Source organism: Pochonia chlamydosporia, chromosome 3 (assembly GCF_001653235.2).
Source record: "Pochonia chlamydosporia 170 chromosome 3, whole genome shotgun sequence".
NCBI lineage: Eukaryota > Fungi > Ascomycota > Sordariomycetes > Hypocreales > Clavicipitaceae > Pochonia > Pochonia chlamydosporia.
The window spans coordinates 3,975,974-3,992,665 of NC_035792.1; the positions used below are offsets into that span (position 1 = coordinate 3,975,974).

Here is a 16,692-nt window from a genome sequence, read left to right on the forward strand (position 1 = left end):
TGCTTAGCACTTTGGGCTCTTTTTTGATGTCGTTCTGTCGACTCTTGGTCTTATAGCGCAATTGGATAGAAATATCCTGCGTTGAATGCTGAGCTGTGCCACTGGTGTCTGGAGAGAGGACCGGCTTGAGCTCGCGAACTGATTGCCGTTTTGAGGCGACGGCATGAGCTACGGCATGATGGCGGGTGCTGTCGCTATTCCAATCGTCTACGAGGACGGCATTGACAGCGTCAAAGATGGATCACGTTGTCAACCATGGTCGGTGCGAAGAACTGACTACGAGCAATCAACCTGGGTGGGATGGCTGCGGATCCAAGGATCGTCAAATGCCCCGGTGTTGCCAATGGGATCTGCTCATGGCAAGTCCAAACTCATATTAACGTCGCCATACCGCACCGGGGAGGAGCATGAGCAACATGAACCCAAATTATCGCCTTGATTCGGAGGGTTAGGGTGCATCTTATGAATAACGACTGATGACTGCTACCAACGACTCACGGCACAGGTTATAGATGGCAGTGGAAAAATGTATAGATGGCATCGGTGGATGCTATATTACCAATTCCCTAGTCTTATAGACAGAGAAACTCGATTCTGCCCTACAACCAAAGCCATTCAGAATCGCACATTTCTACCCATCTGGTTCTCCTACCCACCCCAGAACATGTTGTCCATTCTTCGGCAGCGACCGAAATACCTGTTCAAAATAAAGGTATACATGACTGACGTGCTGCCCGGTCCACACTTCTCATCCATATGATCAAAAGCGTATTGAAGATCCTTGGCCGAGCAGTAACCCTCATTCGCGAGGCTAAAGTCCCTGCGGCCCCATTCCCAGAACGACACGTAGACTATCACGTTCTTGACGACGGAGAGGACAACAGACTTTGACTTGAGGCTATTCTGCTCGCACCAGTTCATCAGGGCGCGCGTCGCGAGTATCCTGTCGTCCTCGTCTAGGGTTCCGGGCTCGAGGCGGCACTCTCTCTTGGTTAAAAGCTTGTCGATGTTGCTTAGACCTTTCGTGTATGGGATGGAGTCGCTGTCGTCGAAGAAGTAGCGGGTGATGTTGGGGGGTATTCTTTTCGAGTCCCCGGCTTTGCCCCATTGGAATTGGTAGAGACCGTCTTCGAATGTGTGGTTTAGAATGAAACAGGAGGATGGGTTGATGAATAGGGGGAGTAGGAGGAAGGTGAGGGTGCACAGCAGGAGGTTTAATTTGAAGATGTACATTGTTCCTACCGTTGGAAGGGGACGATTTGACGGTGGTGAATGTTTAGAAAGCCCAGCTGCATTGTGTGTGAATTTTGGTTTTCTTCAAATGTCTGGTGTAGCTTGTGCGGACATCTAACTCTTCTTGGCTTGACAGGCAGACTAGTAGTAGCTATTCTCGTCGTGTTTAGACTCAGATTGGGCATGTTCGTCACAAGCCACTAGGGACGGTAGTTGAGGAGAGGTACAATCTGGGGTAAAAAGTATATGCGTATATCTAAGTATATAATAATACATCTTAGTGTATTAGAGCATATTACGCGATATATAATACCTTTTACTTATCTAAATACTTTTAATCCCCTACTGTAAATGTTAAGAACCAGGTCCCCGATTTAGACCATGCACTGACTTTGTAGTAGAGTTACCGTTGCAGTAGAGTTACTAGTCGCATTAACAGTATTGTCGAGTGACAATGTGTGTAATAGGGTTACTAGCCGCATTCAATGATAACTTTATTCTTGAGCGACAAAAGATATGTCTTAGGCGGTACTAATTCAATCCGTAAGATGTTATAAATAGGCTACTATCCCCTAATCTTTTCCACTGTTGTTATTTCATTCTCAAACTAAATTATCCTGTTGAACTTCTCTTTCATCTGCTTCTCAATCAACTAAGAAAACGAACGCGATAACTCCCCCTTCGCCATGTTTGCCATGTGGCCAACCCCGGAAGGTCTCTATGAAGAGCAGCAAAATGCAAACCATGCCATTACCTGGCTGGCTAAAGCCAAGGCACTCTTGAAAAGGCGCTTACTAGCAAACGCATCGACACACTAGCCCGGGCAGTGTCTTCAAAGCGTTTGTTGAAGTCAGTAAAACATGTCCGTGTTCAGATTTTATGCAGCGCGGTATGGAAACGTACCGGCGAATGGCTAAGGATCCTGCATTGTTGGCCAATCGTCACCAAGCAGACGACAGATATGTGATGCTGGCTCGGGAAATATATCGTGCCCAAGGACTACCTACCAGGTAGGTACTCAGATCATTACTTACGTTCCTGTGGGAAGATGAAACCACAGTGAAAGTGCATCCTTACCTGCAGTTTAGGGGTCAAATGCATTTAAGCTCGCAAAAGGCATCAGTTGATCGCATATTGCAGTGTATCTTGACACACGTTGAGATGTCTGGTATTAGTGTATACTCAAGTACTCACCTGTGAGCAAATTCCAGACATTTAATGCTGCACCACAGACCAGACTGTACATGTCAAGAGCTGCAGGTGCAATCGGGCCTGAAGCGACCTGTCGCGTGGGCCAGGTGACCGATTTAGACCACCCCGGTGAATTATTGTGGGGCACAGCCCAGAGCTTCAAATACTATTGGCCTGTGGCGCTTGTCTCCTCCCCAGTGAAGCTTCCGTGCATGTCACATTTCAAGAAGCAGCTCACGCTATCGCCAAATTAGGCAGCTTCCTGTTGTCACAGCTGGTCCGTGGCTGTCGTCATCTTCGCCCGCTTCTTGCTTGCCTATTCATACTCCTCCCATAACGCAGTCTTCAATCTTCAATCCTCACCAATATCTGGACTGCTCGACATCAATTAATCATCTTTGTCAACCGGTTGGCCCATCATGAGATTTGCTCGAGCCTCTGTACTTGCGGCCTGCGTGCCAGCAGTCACCTCGCGCTTCGTTGAGCCGATGGAGGCAAACAATGTGTTGCTCAATCCCGACGAGCCAACCTTCCTGATTGAAACGGCTCCTGGCAAGACACAGTGGGTGACGGAGGATCAGAAATGGGAGCTTAGACGTGTGAGTAAACACCAGCTGAAGCCTCGATGCCGATGCAGTGCTCTCTAGAAATCGCTCTAGAAATCGATTGCTAATACATTCGTCTCGACTTTCTACCAAACAGAATGGTCAACGCTTCATGGATATCACCGCTACGAAAGACTTGGGCTCCCAGAACCTGCGGGTCAAGGAGACTGTCGAATTTCCCAAGAAGTGCGTCAAGCAGGACGAGGTCAAGGAGCTGGCCAAGAACCTTCAAACGGCGCCGATGAAAGCCAACCTCGAGAAGCTATCTAGCTTCCACACACGATACTACAACTCCGACTGGGGTCTAAAATCGTCCGACTGGGTGCTGAACAAGGTCAAGTCAATCATCAAGGAGGCTGGCGCTGACAAGACTGTTACTGCCGAAAGCTTCCCTCACACTTGGAAGCAGCACTCTGTCATTGCCCGCATTCCTGGACAGACCAATAGCACCATTGTCATTGGTGCTCACCAGGATTCCATCAATTTGTGGCTTCCTATCCTCGCTGCTCCAGGAGCTGATGACGACGGCAGCGGAACAGTAACCATCATGGAAGTTTTCCGAACGTTGTTGAAGTCCAAGGATGTTGTAGAGGGCAAGGCCACGAACACGATTGAGTTTCACTGGTACAGTGCCGAGGAAGGCGGTCTGCTAGGTAGCCAGGCCATTTTCAAGCAGTATGAGAAACAGCAGCGCGACGTCAAGGCTATGCTACAGCAGGATATGACTGGTTATGTGAAGGGCACTTTGGACTCCGGTCTGCCGGAGAGCGTTGGTGTTATTGTCGACTATGTTGATGCTGGCTTGACCAAGTTCATCAAGACTGTTATTGAGCAGGTACGCAGAGATTCTGATGTGTCCTCCTCACCCACCGCGAACTTGAACGCTAACAATATTACAGTACTGCAGCATCCCCTGGGTTGAAACGAAGTGTGGCTACGCTTGTTCTGACCACGCCTCAGCTTCCAAAGCTGGATATCCTTCCGCGTTTGTCATCGAATCTTCCTTTGACAAGTCTGACCCCAACATTCACACCACTTCGGATCTCATTGAGTATCTTTCGTTCGACCACATGCTCCAGCATGCTCACATGACCCTTGGCTTCGTTTACGAGCTTGGCTTCCACAAGTTCACGAACGCTGATGAGGGTGACGGTGAGCTGTAGACTGGTAGCTTTTTGTATTTGCTGGAGAAGAGATGAATACATGGAATTAGACACGTCCAAGCATGAACCAAAGGCATTGTTAACATAGAAACCTATTACAATTGAGTATTTGTTTACGCGTATAGTGTCTCATACAACTTTTGAATTTTGCCCATCCAAACACGTATCCAACGCCGTTTCCATGCATTCCTTTTCTGGGGATGCCATAAGCAGGAGGACCCCAGCCGCCTTGTATCCAAACGCCATTTTATGCTACGTTTCCAATTTCCGATGTCCCTAAAAAAGAGATAGCCCCCGATAGATACGAAAACACATTCTTTCATTGTCCTTGGCCGCCGTAGGGCGACTGCTGCTGCTGACCTCCCCAGGCTTGCTGGCCATTTTGTTGCTGCATCTGGCTCATCAGGGCTGCTACAAATGCAGGGTTGACAAATGCGTTTGAGGCACCTGCTTGGCTTTGACCCTGTCCTTGAGCTGGCCAGCCTGGAGGAGGTGGTGGAGGTGGCACGGAATGTTGCCCCTGAGCCGCTGGTGGTTGCGGCCAGCCAGGAAATTGAAAGCCGAAGTTGGGCATTGCTGGCGGAGCGGCTGCTTGTTGCGCAGAGGACTGTGTAGGTTGCTGTTGAGGGTATTGCTGAGTGCCTTGAGGGGGCAGGGAATAGCCATCTCTGGATGGACTGTTGTATCCGCCTCGGGCGCCTCCTCTGCCTGACCCCCTTCCTCGACCTCCTCGGCCTCTGGGTTCTCCACCACGACCTCGTCTGAAGCCAGATCGAGGTGCTGGTTCGTACGACTCATTGGATACAGGGCCGGTACCGAACCCAGGAGGTCGAGTTAACGGTTTGTATGGGCCGTCGTCGTCGTAATTCAATCCGCCGTCTGCAGACACTTCCTGGCTCAATGGATGAGGCTCCTTGATTCCACTGCCTGGTTTTCCTTCGTTCTTGCTCTTCCATTTATCCTTCTTCTTTTGCTTCAGAGCTCTCTTGTACTCTGCCTCCTTCTCATCATCTGAAAACTCCATCTCGTCATCGCCGACTTCCTCATCGTGCAGGTTACTCGCGTCCGAGCCCTTCATATTCTTGAGCGGCTCTGTGAAGACATACGATGCGTGGTCGACCGGGTAGAAGATCTTTGTGCCGACTTTCAAGCCCAGATCTTTGATCTCTTGCTCTGAGGAAAAGTACAGCGTGTACATGGGCTGTAAGACCTTGCCGATGGTTTCGGCCACCGCGCCAATGACTACGCGGTCGGCGGTGCAGAGAACGGATCCCGTGTCGAGAACTTGGTATTCGCCGGGGGTGATGGCCTTTATGAGCATGATGTTCTCTACGATGTTCTCAATGGCGCCTAGTTCCTCGATTTTCATTTCCTCTGTGATGGTGACGTCTGGCTTGGGGATGATTTCTTCCGCGATTTCGTTCTTGGTGCGCAGTTGAGCTGCGCTGGAGCCCTTTCCTCGGTCGTTCTCGTCGTCTGATCCGCCTTCTGCTTCCATGAGGAGCCGGGCGGTTTCTTCGACACCGAGGAGTTCGTAGCCCTCGTTGTCGGAGTCTTCGTTGGATGAGTCTGTGCTTGATTCTGAGGATGACTCGTATGGTGATGAATCCATTTCCCATTCGGGGTGCTCGCTTTGATCGTTTTGGAGAGCGGGTTCGGTGAGTTGTGGTTGGGTTTGTTCCGGCGCATTGGTCGTGCTGCTGAGGCCGCCGATGGCCGCTTCGAGGGCGCCGGTTAGTGAGGGTGGGCTTCCGGGTTGATCGATTGCCATGGCATCCATGTCTTGCGGCGCTTGGCTTGCGACTCCGTTGTTGGTCGTGTTATTCTCGGTGTGCGTCTCGTCGGGTTGGTTTGTACCGCTTCCTTCGGCAGACTTTGACGGTGACTCCGTTGCGCCAACGCTGGCTGCTGCGGCGAGCATGTCTGCTGGCAATGGCGGCAGTGTCTCGTTGGGCTTTGCCTGCCCTAGGCCTGGAATTTGAAATCCAGACATGGTGGTGGTGATATGCAGGAGGGCCAGCTCCCGATTTCTCCAAGGGAGTTTGACACTTGATCGAGAAGGATGAATAGCTTTATGAGGCCGTGGTGTTCCTCAAATGTTTATGTTTCAGACTCTGTAAGAAATAGAAAGAGGAAGCAAAATTCTATCAGTGAGCTAAGGCAATTCCAAGAACAAGTTCCAAGAAACCCGTGGCGTGTCAAAGCTGGCGCAGGAGATGAAAAATGCAATAATTTTTGAACAGGTGAAGACTGCCAGTCGGATCTGGACCCTGACCCTCCAAAGGAAAAAAAAATCTAGGTGAAGGTCACCAATCGGTTGGTGGGTCCTCGGTGTGCAGTTCCACTTCCGTCACCTGCAAATCCACCAACAGGGGGGCGGGCGAGTCTGGCTACAAAGAAAGCTCGGCAGCTCCCAACAACAATGACGACAGATTCCTCAACACTCATCTATCACTTCACATCTCATTGCCTCTCGCAACCATGGCGCCGAATCCTCCGGAAGGACAGCCGCAGTTTGAGCATCCAACCGCAAGCCATGCAAAGAAGAAGTTCGTCATTTTTTTTCTTTATTCTCGGCGTTTTGTTTCATTCGTCTTGTCTAGTTGGTATAGACGCATGTGAAATGCTAACTCGGCTTGTGGTCACAGAAAACGAGGGCCATATCCAATTGAGCCCATCACCGCATTTTACATCTTCTTTGCGGCGGGTCTTGTAGCAGCTGTTTTTGCTCCGATACAAGATTGTGATGAGACGTTCAATTACTGGGAACCAGCGCATTACCTCTCCCACGGTTACGGCTTGCAGACTTGGGAGTACTCGCCGGACTACGCAATTCGGAGCTGGTTGTACGTTGGTCTACATTCTGCATTCGGTAGCATTCGTCGACTATTGCCTCAATCATCAAAGGTACGGCTCTATGCCTCACGAGGCAATGTGTTCGCCGGCTTTATTGACCTTGCTAGGTGTCTGAGTTTTACTTTATCCGCTATGGCCTCGCTTTCCTTTGTGCCATCTGCCAGACCGTTCTGTTCAAGGTCATCAGCCTTACTATGAATGGCAGAATCGGCATGTTCTTCTTAATCGCAACCGTTATTAGCCCGGGAAATTTCCACGCTAGCGCGTCCTTCCTGCCATCGAGCTTTGCCATGTATATGTGTATGCTCGGCGCTGCTTCGTTCATGAACTGGCGTGGCGGCATCAAGACTGCTCACGGCATATTTTGGTTTGCCGCAGCGGGTATTCTTGGTTGGCCATTTGCCTCGGCGCTATGTGCCCCTTATCTCCTAGAAGAGCTGGTTCTCGTTCTCTTTAGCGATAAGGATGCTTTTATTGAAGCCATCATTCGATTCTTTCGTGGCGTAATTGCTGGCTTGATCGTTTTGGTAGGTGTATCGTTTGAGTGCTCATTGAGCGTAAATTGAGGTTAACCTGTCGTAGTTTTTTGACTTCCTGATCAACCTCTTCTTTTACAAGAAGATTGCTGTTGTCAGCTGGAATATTGTCAAGTACAACATCTTCTCTTCAACTGGCGGCCCTGATTTATACGGAACCGAGCCGTGGACGTTCTATTTCAAGAATCTGGCCTTGAATTTCAACATTTGGTTCATTCTTGCCCTGTTGGCATTGCCACTATTCGTACTTCAGAAGATCATTTCACCATCCGGTCATGGCTTTCAGTCTGGCCTGCGGACTGTCGTATTTCTTGCGCCGTTCTACATGTGGCTCGCCATCTTCACAATACAGCCTCACAAAGAGGAGAGATTCATGTATCCTGTGTATCCTTTCCTAACTCTCAATGCTGGCATTGCGCTTCACATCATATTGGCTGCAATTGGGAGCACAGACCCAAGTACACTAGCTGGAAAGATTCCTGCTCGACTGAAGTTCCTAGCGGTCAGTGTTGTGATGATTCTGGCTTTGGACGTCAGTCTTGCCAGATTGTACGGTATTTACTCCGCATATTCCGCACCTCTGAGCATTTACTCTAGGCTATGGGGATCCAGTCATGGACACCCGCCACTGGGCAAGGAGGAGGATCTCGTGTGCTTTGGGAAAGAATGGTATCGTTTCCCCTCATCATACTTCTTGCCACGCGACATGCATGCCAAATTTGTTCGTTCTGAGTTTCGGGGTCTGTTGCCTGGTGAATTCTCTGAGGCGAAGATCGGATTTGGGTTCTGGAGCGGCACTTGGTTACCGACAAGTGGTTTCAATGATCGCAACGTGGAGGATCCTGGCAAATATGTCGATCTGAAGGCATGCTCCTTCCTGGTCGATACTCAGTTCCCCCTCCGCACCGACCCTTTACCTCCAAACGAGCCTGACTACATAGCGGACAAGCACACGTGGGAAGTTGTCCAATGTGAACAGTTTTTGGATGCCGCGAATACGCATATCCTGGCACGGACATTGTGGGTTCCGGACTTGGACGTCATCCCGGAGAAGTTTAGGAGAAAGTGGGGACGACATTGTTTGCTCCAGCGAAAGACGACATAAGGAAGTTGATAGTTTAACGGACGGATGTACGACACGCATTAGCCAGCAAGGGGGTTGGAACATCCGGTCTGGCAGTGTATGTAAATGGTATCTGCATTGATAGATTTGTGGCAACCGTATGCTCCCACGCAACGGCGCTGAGAGCGGTTGCATTTACCAATAGAAAAAAAGATAGACTATACGGCGGGAAACAACATATGCAGTTTGCATGCTTGACTCGCACCAACGAGGCTCTACGGGGCCCAGATACATTCCAGCTCACGAGGCTAGGTACAGATAAGCAATCCAGCACGAATTGCGTCATCAGGGCAGACCTCGTGTTGAGACATTTGGTGGAACGGTTACATAGATCTTCCCAAGGTCTTGGTCTACCGTGAGACAACCACTTGTGTCACAGTGTGTGTGTATTAACAAAACGAATGGTAGACCAGTTGGATAGAGAGCACAAGGCTCATCACTGTACCAGATCAATCTTGGCATACATCACTCGTATGACCTTTGCCATCATTTCGCCCCCCTCAAGTACCATTCACGGATACATGCAACCAAGTACACTTAGATGTAGTCACTAACAAAAGGCCTACTCCAATCTCGTTTCCCTAACGGCACACCTTCCTTTCTCAAAATCGCATAGGCCATAGTAACATGAAAGAAGACGTTCGGCATAAGCGCCGCCATAGCCAAGATCTTGAGAGGGACGTCTTCCACCCTGTCCTGGCCGATTGGTGTAGGAGCTGAAGTCTCGCCGATTGTGTTGACGGTGTCCTTGTCCACTCCTGCTAGTAATGTGAGAACTTGGTCAATGCGGGCGTGCATTTCAGCATAAGAGCTGAGATTGTCTTCAAGGTCGGTTGGTTTTCGGCCGGATAGTTTGGAGGCCATCTTGTCGGCTTGCGCGGTGGAGTAGTGTACTTGGAAGGTGAGTGGTCTCATGTCTTCGTAGATTCGGGATGTGATGAAGGTGGATGAGTTGGGGTGTTGTTGGGCGGTGGTGAGGATTCCTTTGAGGCTGGTGAGGGCTGCTTTGGCTGGGGTGATGGTTGCGTCGTAGAGGGAGAAGGTGGTCATGGTGATGATGATGCTGATGCTGATGCTGATGAATGCGATGTTGATGAATTGTGCTTTTGGTTGAAGTGGTGTTTGGTCACTATTACATTATATCACGGGGAGATGGACTGGTTATTTCGTAGTGGTACTTGTTTATATTCCTGCCTAAGAGGTACGGAGTAGTGGGCGGAGGTGCGCCTGGCAGCAGTTTGCGGACATGGCAAGCTGGTGGGCAAGGTGAGTTGGGGATGAAGACAGGAATGGGCGTCGTGCTGCGGTGATGGGATGAAAATGAAGCTGATCAAACGATGGTGTTGTTGAACCAATCAGGCGTTATCTCTGTGAGGTTTGATGTTGACGGCTAAGCAATAGCGTGGTGACTTGCACTGTCTGCCCCAGATTATGTATGGCGTGCATCTGCCATTTGGACGAAGGGAGTAAAGAGCTTAGGTTCACTGCCTGTTCGAGCGGATGGCGGAATTCCGCCACTGTGTCTGCGTTTTATGTCCGCGGCTACCTCGACGCCTCTCTGCTCTCACTACGTCCTCGTGTCGTAATGAGATGCAAGTGATGGCTACATTAAACTGCATGTAGATGCATGTTTGCTCAGACTCACATCCAACGATGTCCGGTCGGCAGGTGCATGTTGCCTCCGCCTTGGCAGCATGGACATCGGACGCGGCTACTTTGGCTGGCCGGGACCGACATCCGCTGCCAACCCACGGCCCGGCCATGGCCAAGGTATGATTTCTACCACGTCCTCCAACGACTCCCGCCGACGGTCCACCCCCATGTCGTGATGATTGAGACTCTCAATCTTGACCATATCCTCCAGATGCCTGCCAACATCGTTTGCCGCCTTGGCAAGCCGGGAATACGTCGCCGGACAGGCCACCCTATGGACTGCTCGACGCTGTTAATGCAGTTTGTCTCACCACATTCTCCGCCGTGATTCAGACCACCAAGACAGGCGTCATTCGTCATCGAGGCTTGGAGCAGAAAAGGAGGCAAAATTTTTAATAACGAATATCAGGGACCATGAAGAGGGCGATTACCCCAACATTCACCTTTCAAAATGTAGCTTTGCCCCAGATGCGTGCCTAGTAGTTCAATGTTTGTCGCTTGATTCTGCCGTTTCTTGTTTTGTGCCAAAAACCTCCGGCCCAGTCGAAGCTTGTTCGCTCCTTCCCTCCGACTGCCGTTCCTTGGCACTTCATACCGACACGGAAAATTTAACCGTTTCTTTTTCGCCCAACTCTCTCATTATCATATCTACGGCATTGGGCTTCTCTTTGTTGATTCCCGCGGCTCGCACATTGTGCCCAAACTCTTCGGTCAAATATATGTCACTCCTCGACTGTCTGCGTCATCATCTCCTAGCCTGGCATGCTCTGGTGTTCCCAATTGACCTTGTTGGATGCCTTTCACTATAGGCCTTTGACTTTGTATCCTTCCCTTTTCTAGATTTGTCACTTATTACAACATCCCGGAAAGGTTATTTTTATTCCTCATCGTCATGGCATTACACCGGATTTCGGACCTTTTTGTCAGCAAGGTTCTCGGTATTGATGTGAAGAGCAGGTACGCTTCAATACCATCGGACCTTAACAAGCGTGCCACAGAAGTTCTCGACTCCGCCGAAGTTTATTTAGAAGACGAGCCTTCAGTGGCGGAGTGGTTCAAAGAACTCGCACCTTCTAGAAAAGGAGTCTGCGAGTATGTTGTCAGTTTATTCCCATCGGCGTCATGGACCAAACGATACAATATTCGGTGGTTGGCAGGGGACTTGGTTGCCGGTATTGCCCCTAGGATTCCTAATCCCGTCGTCTTGAAACATTTAGCTAACATGAATCTGCAGGAATAACTATTGGTTTGGTCGTAGTCCCTCAAGCATTGGCCTACGCCGCTTTGGCTGACTTGACGCCTCCGTACGGCTTGTACACTTCCTTCACCGGAGCGGTTCTGTACTGGGTCTTTGGAACATCTAAAGATATCGTCATTGGCGTAAGTTGTACTTGTTCTGACCAGAGCACAACCTCCACCAGCTTTTGTCCACCACTTCTAACATCCACACAATAGACAACTGCGGTGGGATCACTGCTTGTTGGGCAGGTCATCAACAGAGTCACGATGGAGACGGGGGATTATACCCATGAACAGATTGCTCATTGCCTAAGCATGATGTCAGGTGCTGTTCTTCTCTTCTTGGGTCTGATACGGTTGGGTTGGGTGATAGAATTCATCCCATACATTCCTATTTCTGCATTTGTCACCGCTGCCAGCATCACGATCATGTCAACCCAAATACCAACGGCACTTGGCCTCCCAAGTGTCAATACAAGGGCCCCTCCCTATCAAGTCATCATTGATACTTTCAAGTCGCTTCCCCAAATACAGCTTGATGCAGCCGTTGGTTTATCTTCTATCGTACTTCTCTTTGGCATTCGTGGATTTTGCACCATGATGGAGAAACGCCAACCCGACAAACGGCGGATGTGGTCGTCTATATCATCTTTGCGACTCACATTTACCATGCTTCTCTTCACTTTAATCAGCTACTTGGCTAATCGCACTAGCATGGAAGGAAAGCCCAAATTTCGCATTGTCGGCCACATTGACAAAGGTGAGATGCCGTTGCACAATATATAGATGCTCTCGTACCTAACATTACCCACAGGCTTTCAGCGCGCTGGTGTACCGAACATTGACCTTAATTTGATAAGGCTTGTAATTTCGGAATTGCCTGCCGTGGCCATCATATTGGTCATTGAGCATATAGCCATTGCAAAGGCCATGGGCAGGCTGTACGATTACACTGTCAACCCATCCCAGGAAATTGTAGCTCTTGGCGCAGCCAATCTCCTGAGTCCATTTGTTGGAGGATATGTTTGTACAGGGTCTTTTGGCGCTTCTGCTGTCCTTTCCAAAGCCGGAGTCAGAACTCCTTTGGCTGGACTATTTAGCGCAGGGGTTCTTGTGCTTGCACTGTATGCCTTGACGGGAGTTTTCTACTACATTCCGAAAGCTGCTCTTGCTGGCCTCATTATCCACGCAGTTTGTAACTTGCTGACCCCTCCCAAGAATTTGTACAAATATTGGCAGCTTTCTCCGGTCGAATTTCTGATATGGATCATTGGAGTGACTTTGGCAATATTTGTGTCACTAGAAGCGTGTATATACGCGGGTACCGCTTTGTCAATTGTTCTAGTTCTGGTCCGGCTTGCCAGAACGCGAGGGACATTTTTGGGAGTCGTGAAAGTTAAACGGGTCGCATCAGCGAAACAGTATGGAGATGGTGAAGGTCATTCCAACAGCAGCAAATCACGCCATTCCACATCAGATGCCTTCATGCCCTTGGACGGGTCTGGGCCAACAAACCCAAATATCAAGATTGAGTCTCCGTACCCGGGAGTCTTCATTTATCAGCTTCACGAAGGATTCAACTACACAAATCAAGCATACCACATTGACATTCTCACCAAGTACATTATGAATAACACCCAGAGACTATCGGAAGAAGCCTTCGAGAAAGAATCAGACCGTCTCTGGAACGATCCAGGGCCGAAGGGGCACAATCCACATTCTTATTTGCTGCCATATCTCCGCGCCATCGTTATGGACTTTGGCGCAGTGAATCACGTTGATATTACTTCGGTCCAGGGACTTATTGATTTGAGGAATGTTCTGGACAACTACTCTGCTCCAGACGCTGTGGAGTGGCATTTTGCCAATATTCATAATCGCTGGACTCGGCGAGCCCTGGGTGTAGCAGGATTCGGGTATCCAACTGCACATAATCCAGAAGCATTGAGACACTGGCAGCCTATATATAGCATTGCAGCCACGCTCTCCGAAAAGGACGGGCCGTTTGGGGATGTGCATCGATGCGGTGGTACGGATGTAGATTCTGATGACGAGCGAACACAGGCTCCTCCGACCCCAGTGCAAGATGACATTGCTCGTACAAAGAGGCCAGGGAGCATTCGCGCCTCGTTGAACAGAGGCGACAGCACACAGATGGCAGCAATTCAAGGAATCAACAGACCCTTCTTTCATGTTGACCTTTACAGTGCTGTTCAGGCCGCCGTTACTGACGCTCGAAGTAAAGACTTGTCAGCTATGGTATGAAGTTAAGCCAATGGAGCAGTCGGGGGTTGGGCAGGTCAATTACGCAGAACTAGACGTTGGGGGGATTGCGGTTCTACGGTACCGTGGAATTGGGGTGCATCATAACGAGCACAGTCTATACCAAAAGCATTTCTACTTTGTCAGTAATAATTCAACACATTAATAACTACGAGGCTGCCTTTATCTACGGACTAAATGGATCGCAATTATGTGATATTGGAAGGTTTGAAGTTCGACCCGACTTTTGGGTTTCTCAGAGTAGCACCTTACTGGTAGACTTTATGCAGAACCGGGCTCGGATTGCAACTTTTCGCCCTGAATTGGACTGTGGACATAAAGTCAATCAACAAGTCATCCGGGTCGGCTCTCACTTTGACCACCGAGCCGGGGTCGGATATTCCTCTTTGGGAGAAATCGACACGTTGATTGGCCCGTGGTGCACCGAACAAGTCCGATGTGGGGCAATTTGCATTGAAAGTTGGGGATGAGCCCGTATCTGCATGATGGGCAGGTAGTATTTAACAATATCTGTGTAATTGAAAGAATTGCATTTCTCGCCTACTTTAAAAAGTTTGGGATGTTTTCCATTTTATGAACTTCAGCGGCAAAAGCGACCTGTGCTCATTATCTCGGAAGATCGTGGCTGGGATTCACTGATGTACTCTGGAGGCTCTCCTGCTCCAAGTCAAAATGGCAAGTTCAGAAAGGTATATACAATCGGGACAACTTTGTACGCGTGTCTGAACATTTTGCAGCGGCAGTCAGTCCAGTAATAGGACGATATCTGTATCTCCACCCTGGGAACAATCCGAGAAGAAACCTCCAATCGAGGAACCCACGGGTTCCAAAGACCACGTCTCGAATGACCAGCCCGGCACAAATCCAGGAAGTGTACCCCAGGAGAAGACACAAGAAACCCCCCACACCAGTGTTACACCGTCAGAGAAGTACCCAAATGGACTGGCTGTACTCACCGTATTCTTCGGCCTATTCCTCGCGGCTCTGTGTGTTGGCCTCGTACGTTTAGCCATCCGATGTTAAGCCTCATACTTATTTGTGTCTAGGACCGATCAATAGTAGCGACTGCTGTCCCGAAAATCACATCCGACTTCAACTCCCTTCCGGACGTGGGGTGGTATGGCTCCGCGTACCTCATGACGACTTGCTGTCTGCAGCTGTTCTTTGGAAAGTTGTACGCGGAGTTTACTATAAAATGGGTGTTTCTTGCGGCCTTGGCTATTTTTGAAGTTGGGTCGGTGGTATGTGCCGTGGCGCCGGGTTCGACTGTCTTGATTGTTGGGAGGGCAGTGGCGGGGATGGGAGCCGCGGGATTGGTGTCCGGGGCGATAATTGTGAGTTTTTTTTTCCTTTATGGCGACGGAGTGTGTGTTGACTTGTGTAGATTATAGCGCGGAGTGTGCCAATTGATCAGAGGCCAAAGTATACTGGTGCTTTAGGCGGTGCAGTTGGATTGGCACAAGTGGTTTCGCCAACGCTTGGTGGTGAGTGGCAGTATGTCGGTGTAAGACCGTCGCTAATTTGTCTAGGTGTCTTTACGGATAAACTTACTTGGAGTAAGATACACTTATTCCTTTCATTGCAAAGCGCGTTGCTAACTTGTCAGGGTGGTGTTTCTGGATTAACCTCCCCTTGGGTGGCGTAACACTCCTAGCAACCCTTTTCCTCGTCTCTATCCCCCCAACTCCACGTCCGGACAACACAAAACCCTCAATTGCAGGTTTCTTGCAACGCTTTGATCTGAAAGGCACGCTCGTCTTGATCCCCTGGGTAATATGTCTTCTTCTCGCTGTGCAGTGGGGAGGAACGCAATATGCATGGACCTCGTGGCGCATTATTCTCCTCTTCGTCTTGTTTGGCGTATTATTCCTCGTATGGCTGTGGCTACAAGTTCGCAGTGGAGACAAGGCTACCGTTCCCATGAGGATCATTAAGCAGCGGTCGATGGCGTCTGCTACGGTATTCATGTTCTTCGCGTTTGCGGCGTTCTTCATCATAACGTACTATATACCGATTTGGTTTCAAGCCGTGAGGGGCGTGAGTGCGTATCAATCTGGGATAAACATGCTGGCATTATCAGCGGCGTTGAGTATCACAGTTATTTGCTCTGGATTTGTGGTAAGTTTGTTCTCTTGGTTGTGGATGTAGACCTGAGCTGAGTAGTTGTAGACTTCCAAGACGGGGTATTATGTTCCTCAGATGATTGGCTCGACTGTCATTGCTAGCATCGCCGTTGGGATGGTGTACACGTTTGATAGGGACACCACCGATGAGTACTGGTATGTTTACCTTTGTTAGTTGCTAGGTATATGTAGAAGCTGACGAACGCAGGGTTGGTACACTCGTTCTCCTGGGCATTGGTGTCGGCCTAGGTATTCAGCAGCCGCTTATCGCTGCGCAAACTGTCTTTGAACGCGCCGACAATGCCATCGCAACGTCTGTTCTCATCTTTACGCAGAATCTCACCGGCGCCATATTCCTCTCTGTAGGTGAGAATGTGTTTCACAATCAGATCTTGCGGCAAGTTGGCCGGGCTGCACCGCAGGTTGATGTGAGGGAGGTTATTGGCGCTGGTGCTTCTACTCTTGGGGCGGTTATGAGAGAAAAGTACCCTCCGTATGCGGACGCAATCTTGACGGCTTATAATACGGCTTTGCAGCATGTCTTTATTATTCCGTTGGTGACGGCGTGTATGATGGTTTTTGGGGTGGTGTTTATGGAGTGGAGGAGTGTGAAGAAGGCGAGACAGGCTGCTGCGGCAGCGGATGCGGAAAGGCAGCAAAGTGGATAGAAGTAGAGTGATGCATTTC

At 49.6% G+C, this 16,692-nt stretch overlaps 8 protein-coding genes across 8 annotated transcripts; 5 read left to right on the plus strand and 3 right to left on the minus strand.

Moving 5' to 3' along the window:
* Positions 1-648: 648 nt before the first annotated feature.
* VFPPC_13751 (hypothetical protein) lies at positions 649-1,233 on the minus strand (the record flags this gene model as incomplete). Its single annotated transcript, XM_018291523.1, has 1 exon — positions 649-1,233. One exon carries the CDS (start codon positions 1,231-1,233, stop codon positions 649-651), a length of 585 nt encoding a protein of 194 aa, XP_018145725.1.
* Positions 1,234-2,843: 1,610 nt separating this feature from the next.
* On the plus strand, positions 2,844-4,192 carry VFPPC_05041 (LAP2 like protein; the record flags this gene model as incomplete). The annotated part of the gene is made up of 3 exons (XM_018284292.1): positions 2,844-3,023; positions 3,127-3,864; positions 3,929-4,192. The coding sequence occupies 3 exons, from the start codon at positions 2,844-2,846 to the stop codon at positions 4,190-4,192; spliced, it is 1,182 nt and encodes a 393-aa protein (XP_018145726.1).
* Positions 4,193-4,511: 319 nt separating this feature from the next.
* Positions 4,512-6,185, minus strand: VFPPC_05042 (snoRNP assembly factor Naf1; the record flags this gene model as incomplete). Its single annotated transcript, XM_018284293.1, has 1 exon — positions 4,512-6,185. One exon carries the CDS (start codon positions 6,183-6,185, stop codon positions 4,512-4,514), a length of 1,674 nt encoding a protein of 557 aa, XP_018145727.1.
* A 488-nt stretch (positions 6,186-6,673) lies between these two features.
* Positions 6,674-8,689, plus strand: VFPPC_05043 (alpha-1,2-mannosyltransferase; the record flags this gene model as incomplete). Its single annotated transcript, XM_018284294.1, has 4 exons — positions 6,674-6,741; positions 6,841-7,099; positions 7,156-7,575; positions 7,631-8,689. The coding sequence occupies 4 exons, from the start codon at positions 6,674-6,676 to the stop codon at positions 8,687-8,689; spliced, it is 1,806 nt and encodes a 601-aa protein (XP_018145728.1).
* Positions 8,690-9,244: 555 nt separating this feature from the next.
* Positions 9,245-9,757, minus strand: VFPPC_05044 (hypothetical protein; the record flags this gene model as incomplete). Its single annotated transcript, XM_018284295.1, has 1 exon — positions 9,245-9,757. One exon carries the CDS (start codon positions 9,755-9,757, stop codon positions 9,245-9,247), a length of 513 nt encoding a protein of 170 aa, XP_018145729.1.
* A 573-nt stretch (positions 9,758-10,330) lies between these two features.
* VFPPC_17663 (hypothetical protein) lies at positions 10,331-10,483 on the plus strand (the record flags this gene model as incomplete). Its single annotated transcript, XM_022429353.1, has 1 exon — positions 10,331-10,483. The coding sequence occupies one exon, from the start codon at positions 10,331-10,333 to the stop codon at positions 10,481-10,483; it is 153 nt and encodes a 50-aa protein (XP_022285609.1).
* A 769-nt stretch (positions 10,484-11,252) lies between these two features.
* Positions 11,253-13,864, plus strand: VFPPC_05045 (sulfate permease; the record flags this gene model as incomplete). Its single annotated transcript, XM_018284296.1, has 4 exons — positions 11,253-11,532; positions 11,595-11,740; positions 11,816-12,359; positions 12,414-13,864. 4 exons carry the CDS (start codon positions 11,253-11,255, stop codon positions 13,862-13,864), a joined length of 2,421 nt encoding a protein of 806 aa, XP_018145730.1.
* Positions 13,865-14,554: 690 nt separating this feature from the next.
* Positions 14,555-16,673, plus strand: VFPPC_15891 (sulfate permease 2; the record flags this gene model as incomplete). Its single annotated transcript, XM_018293644.1, has 8 exons — positions 14,555-14,571; positions 14,620-14,881; positions 14,929-15,216; positions 15,267-15,366; positions 15,412-15,438; positions 15,489-16,000; positions 16,052-16,161; positions 16,214-16,673. 8 exons carry the CDS (start codon positions 14,555-14,557, stop codon positions 16,671-16,673), a joined length of 1,776 nt encoding a protein of 591 aa, XP_018145731.1.
* Between the last annotated feature and the right edge of the window lie 19 nt (positions 16,674-16,692).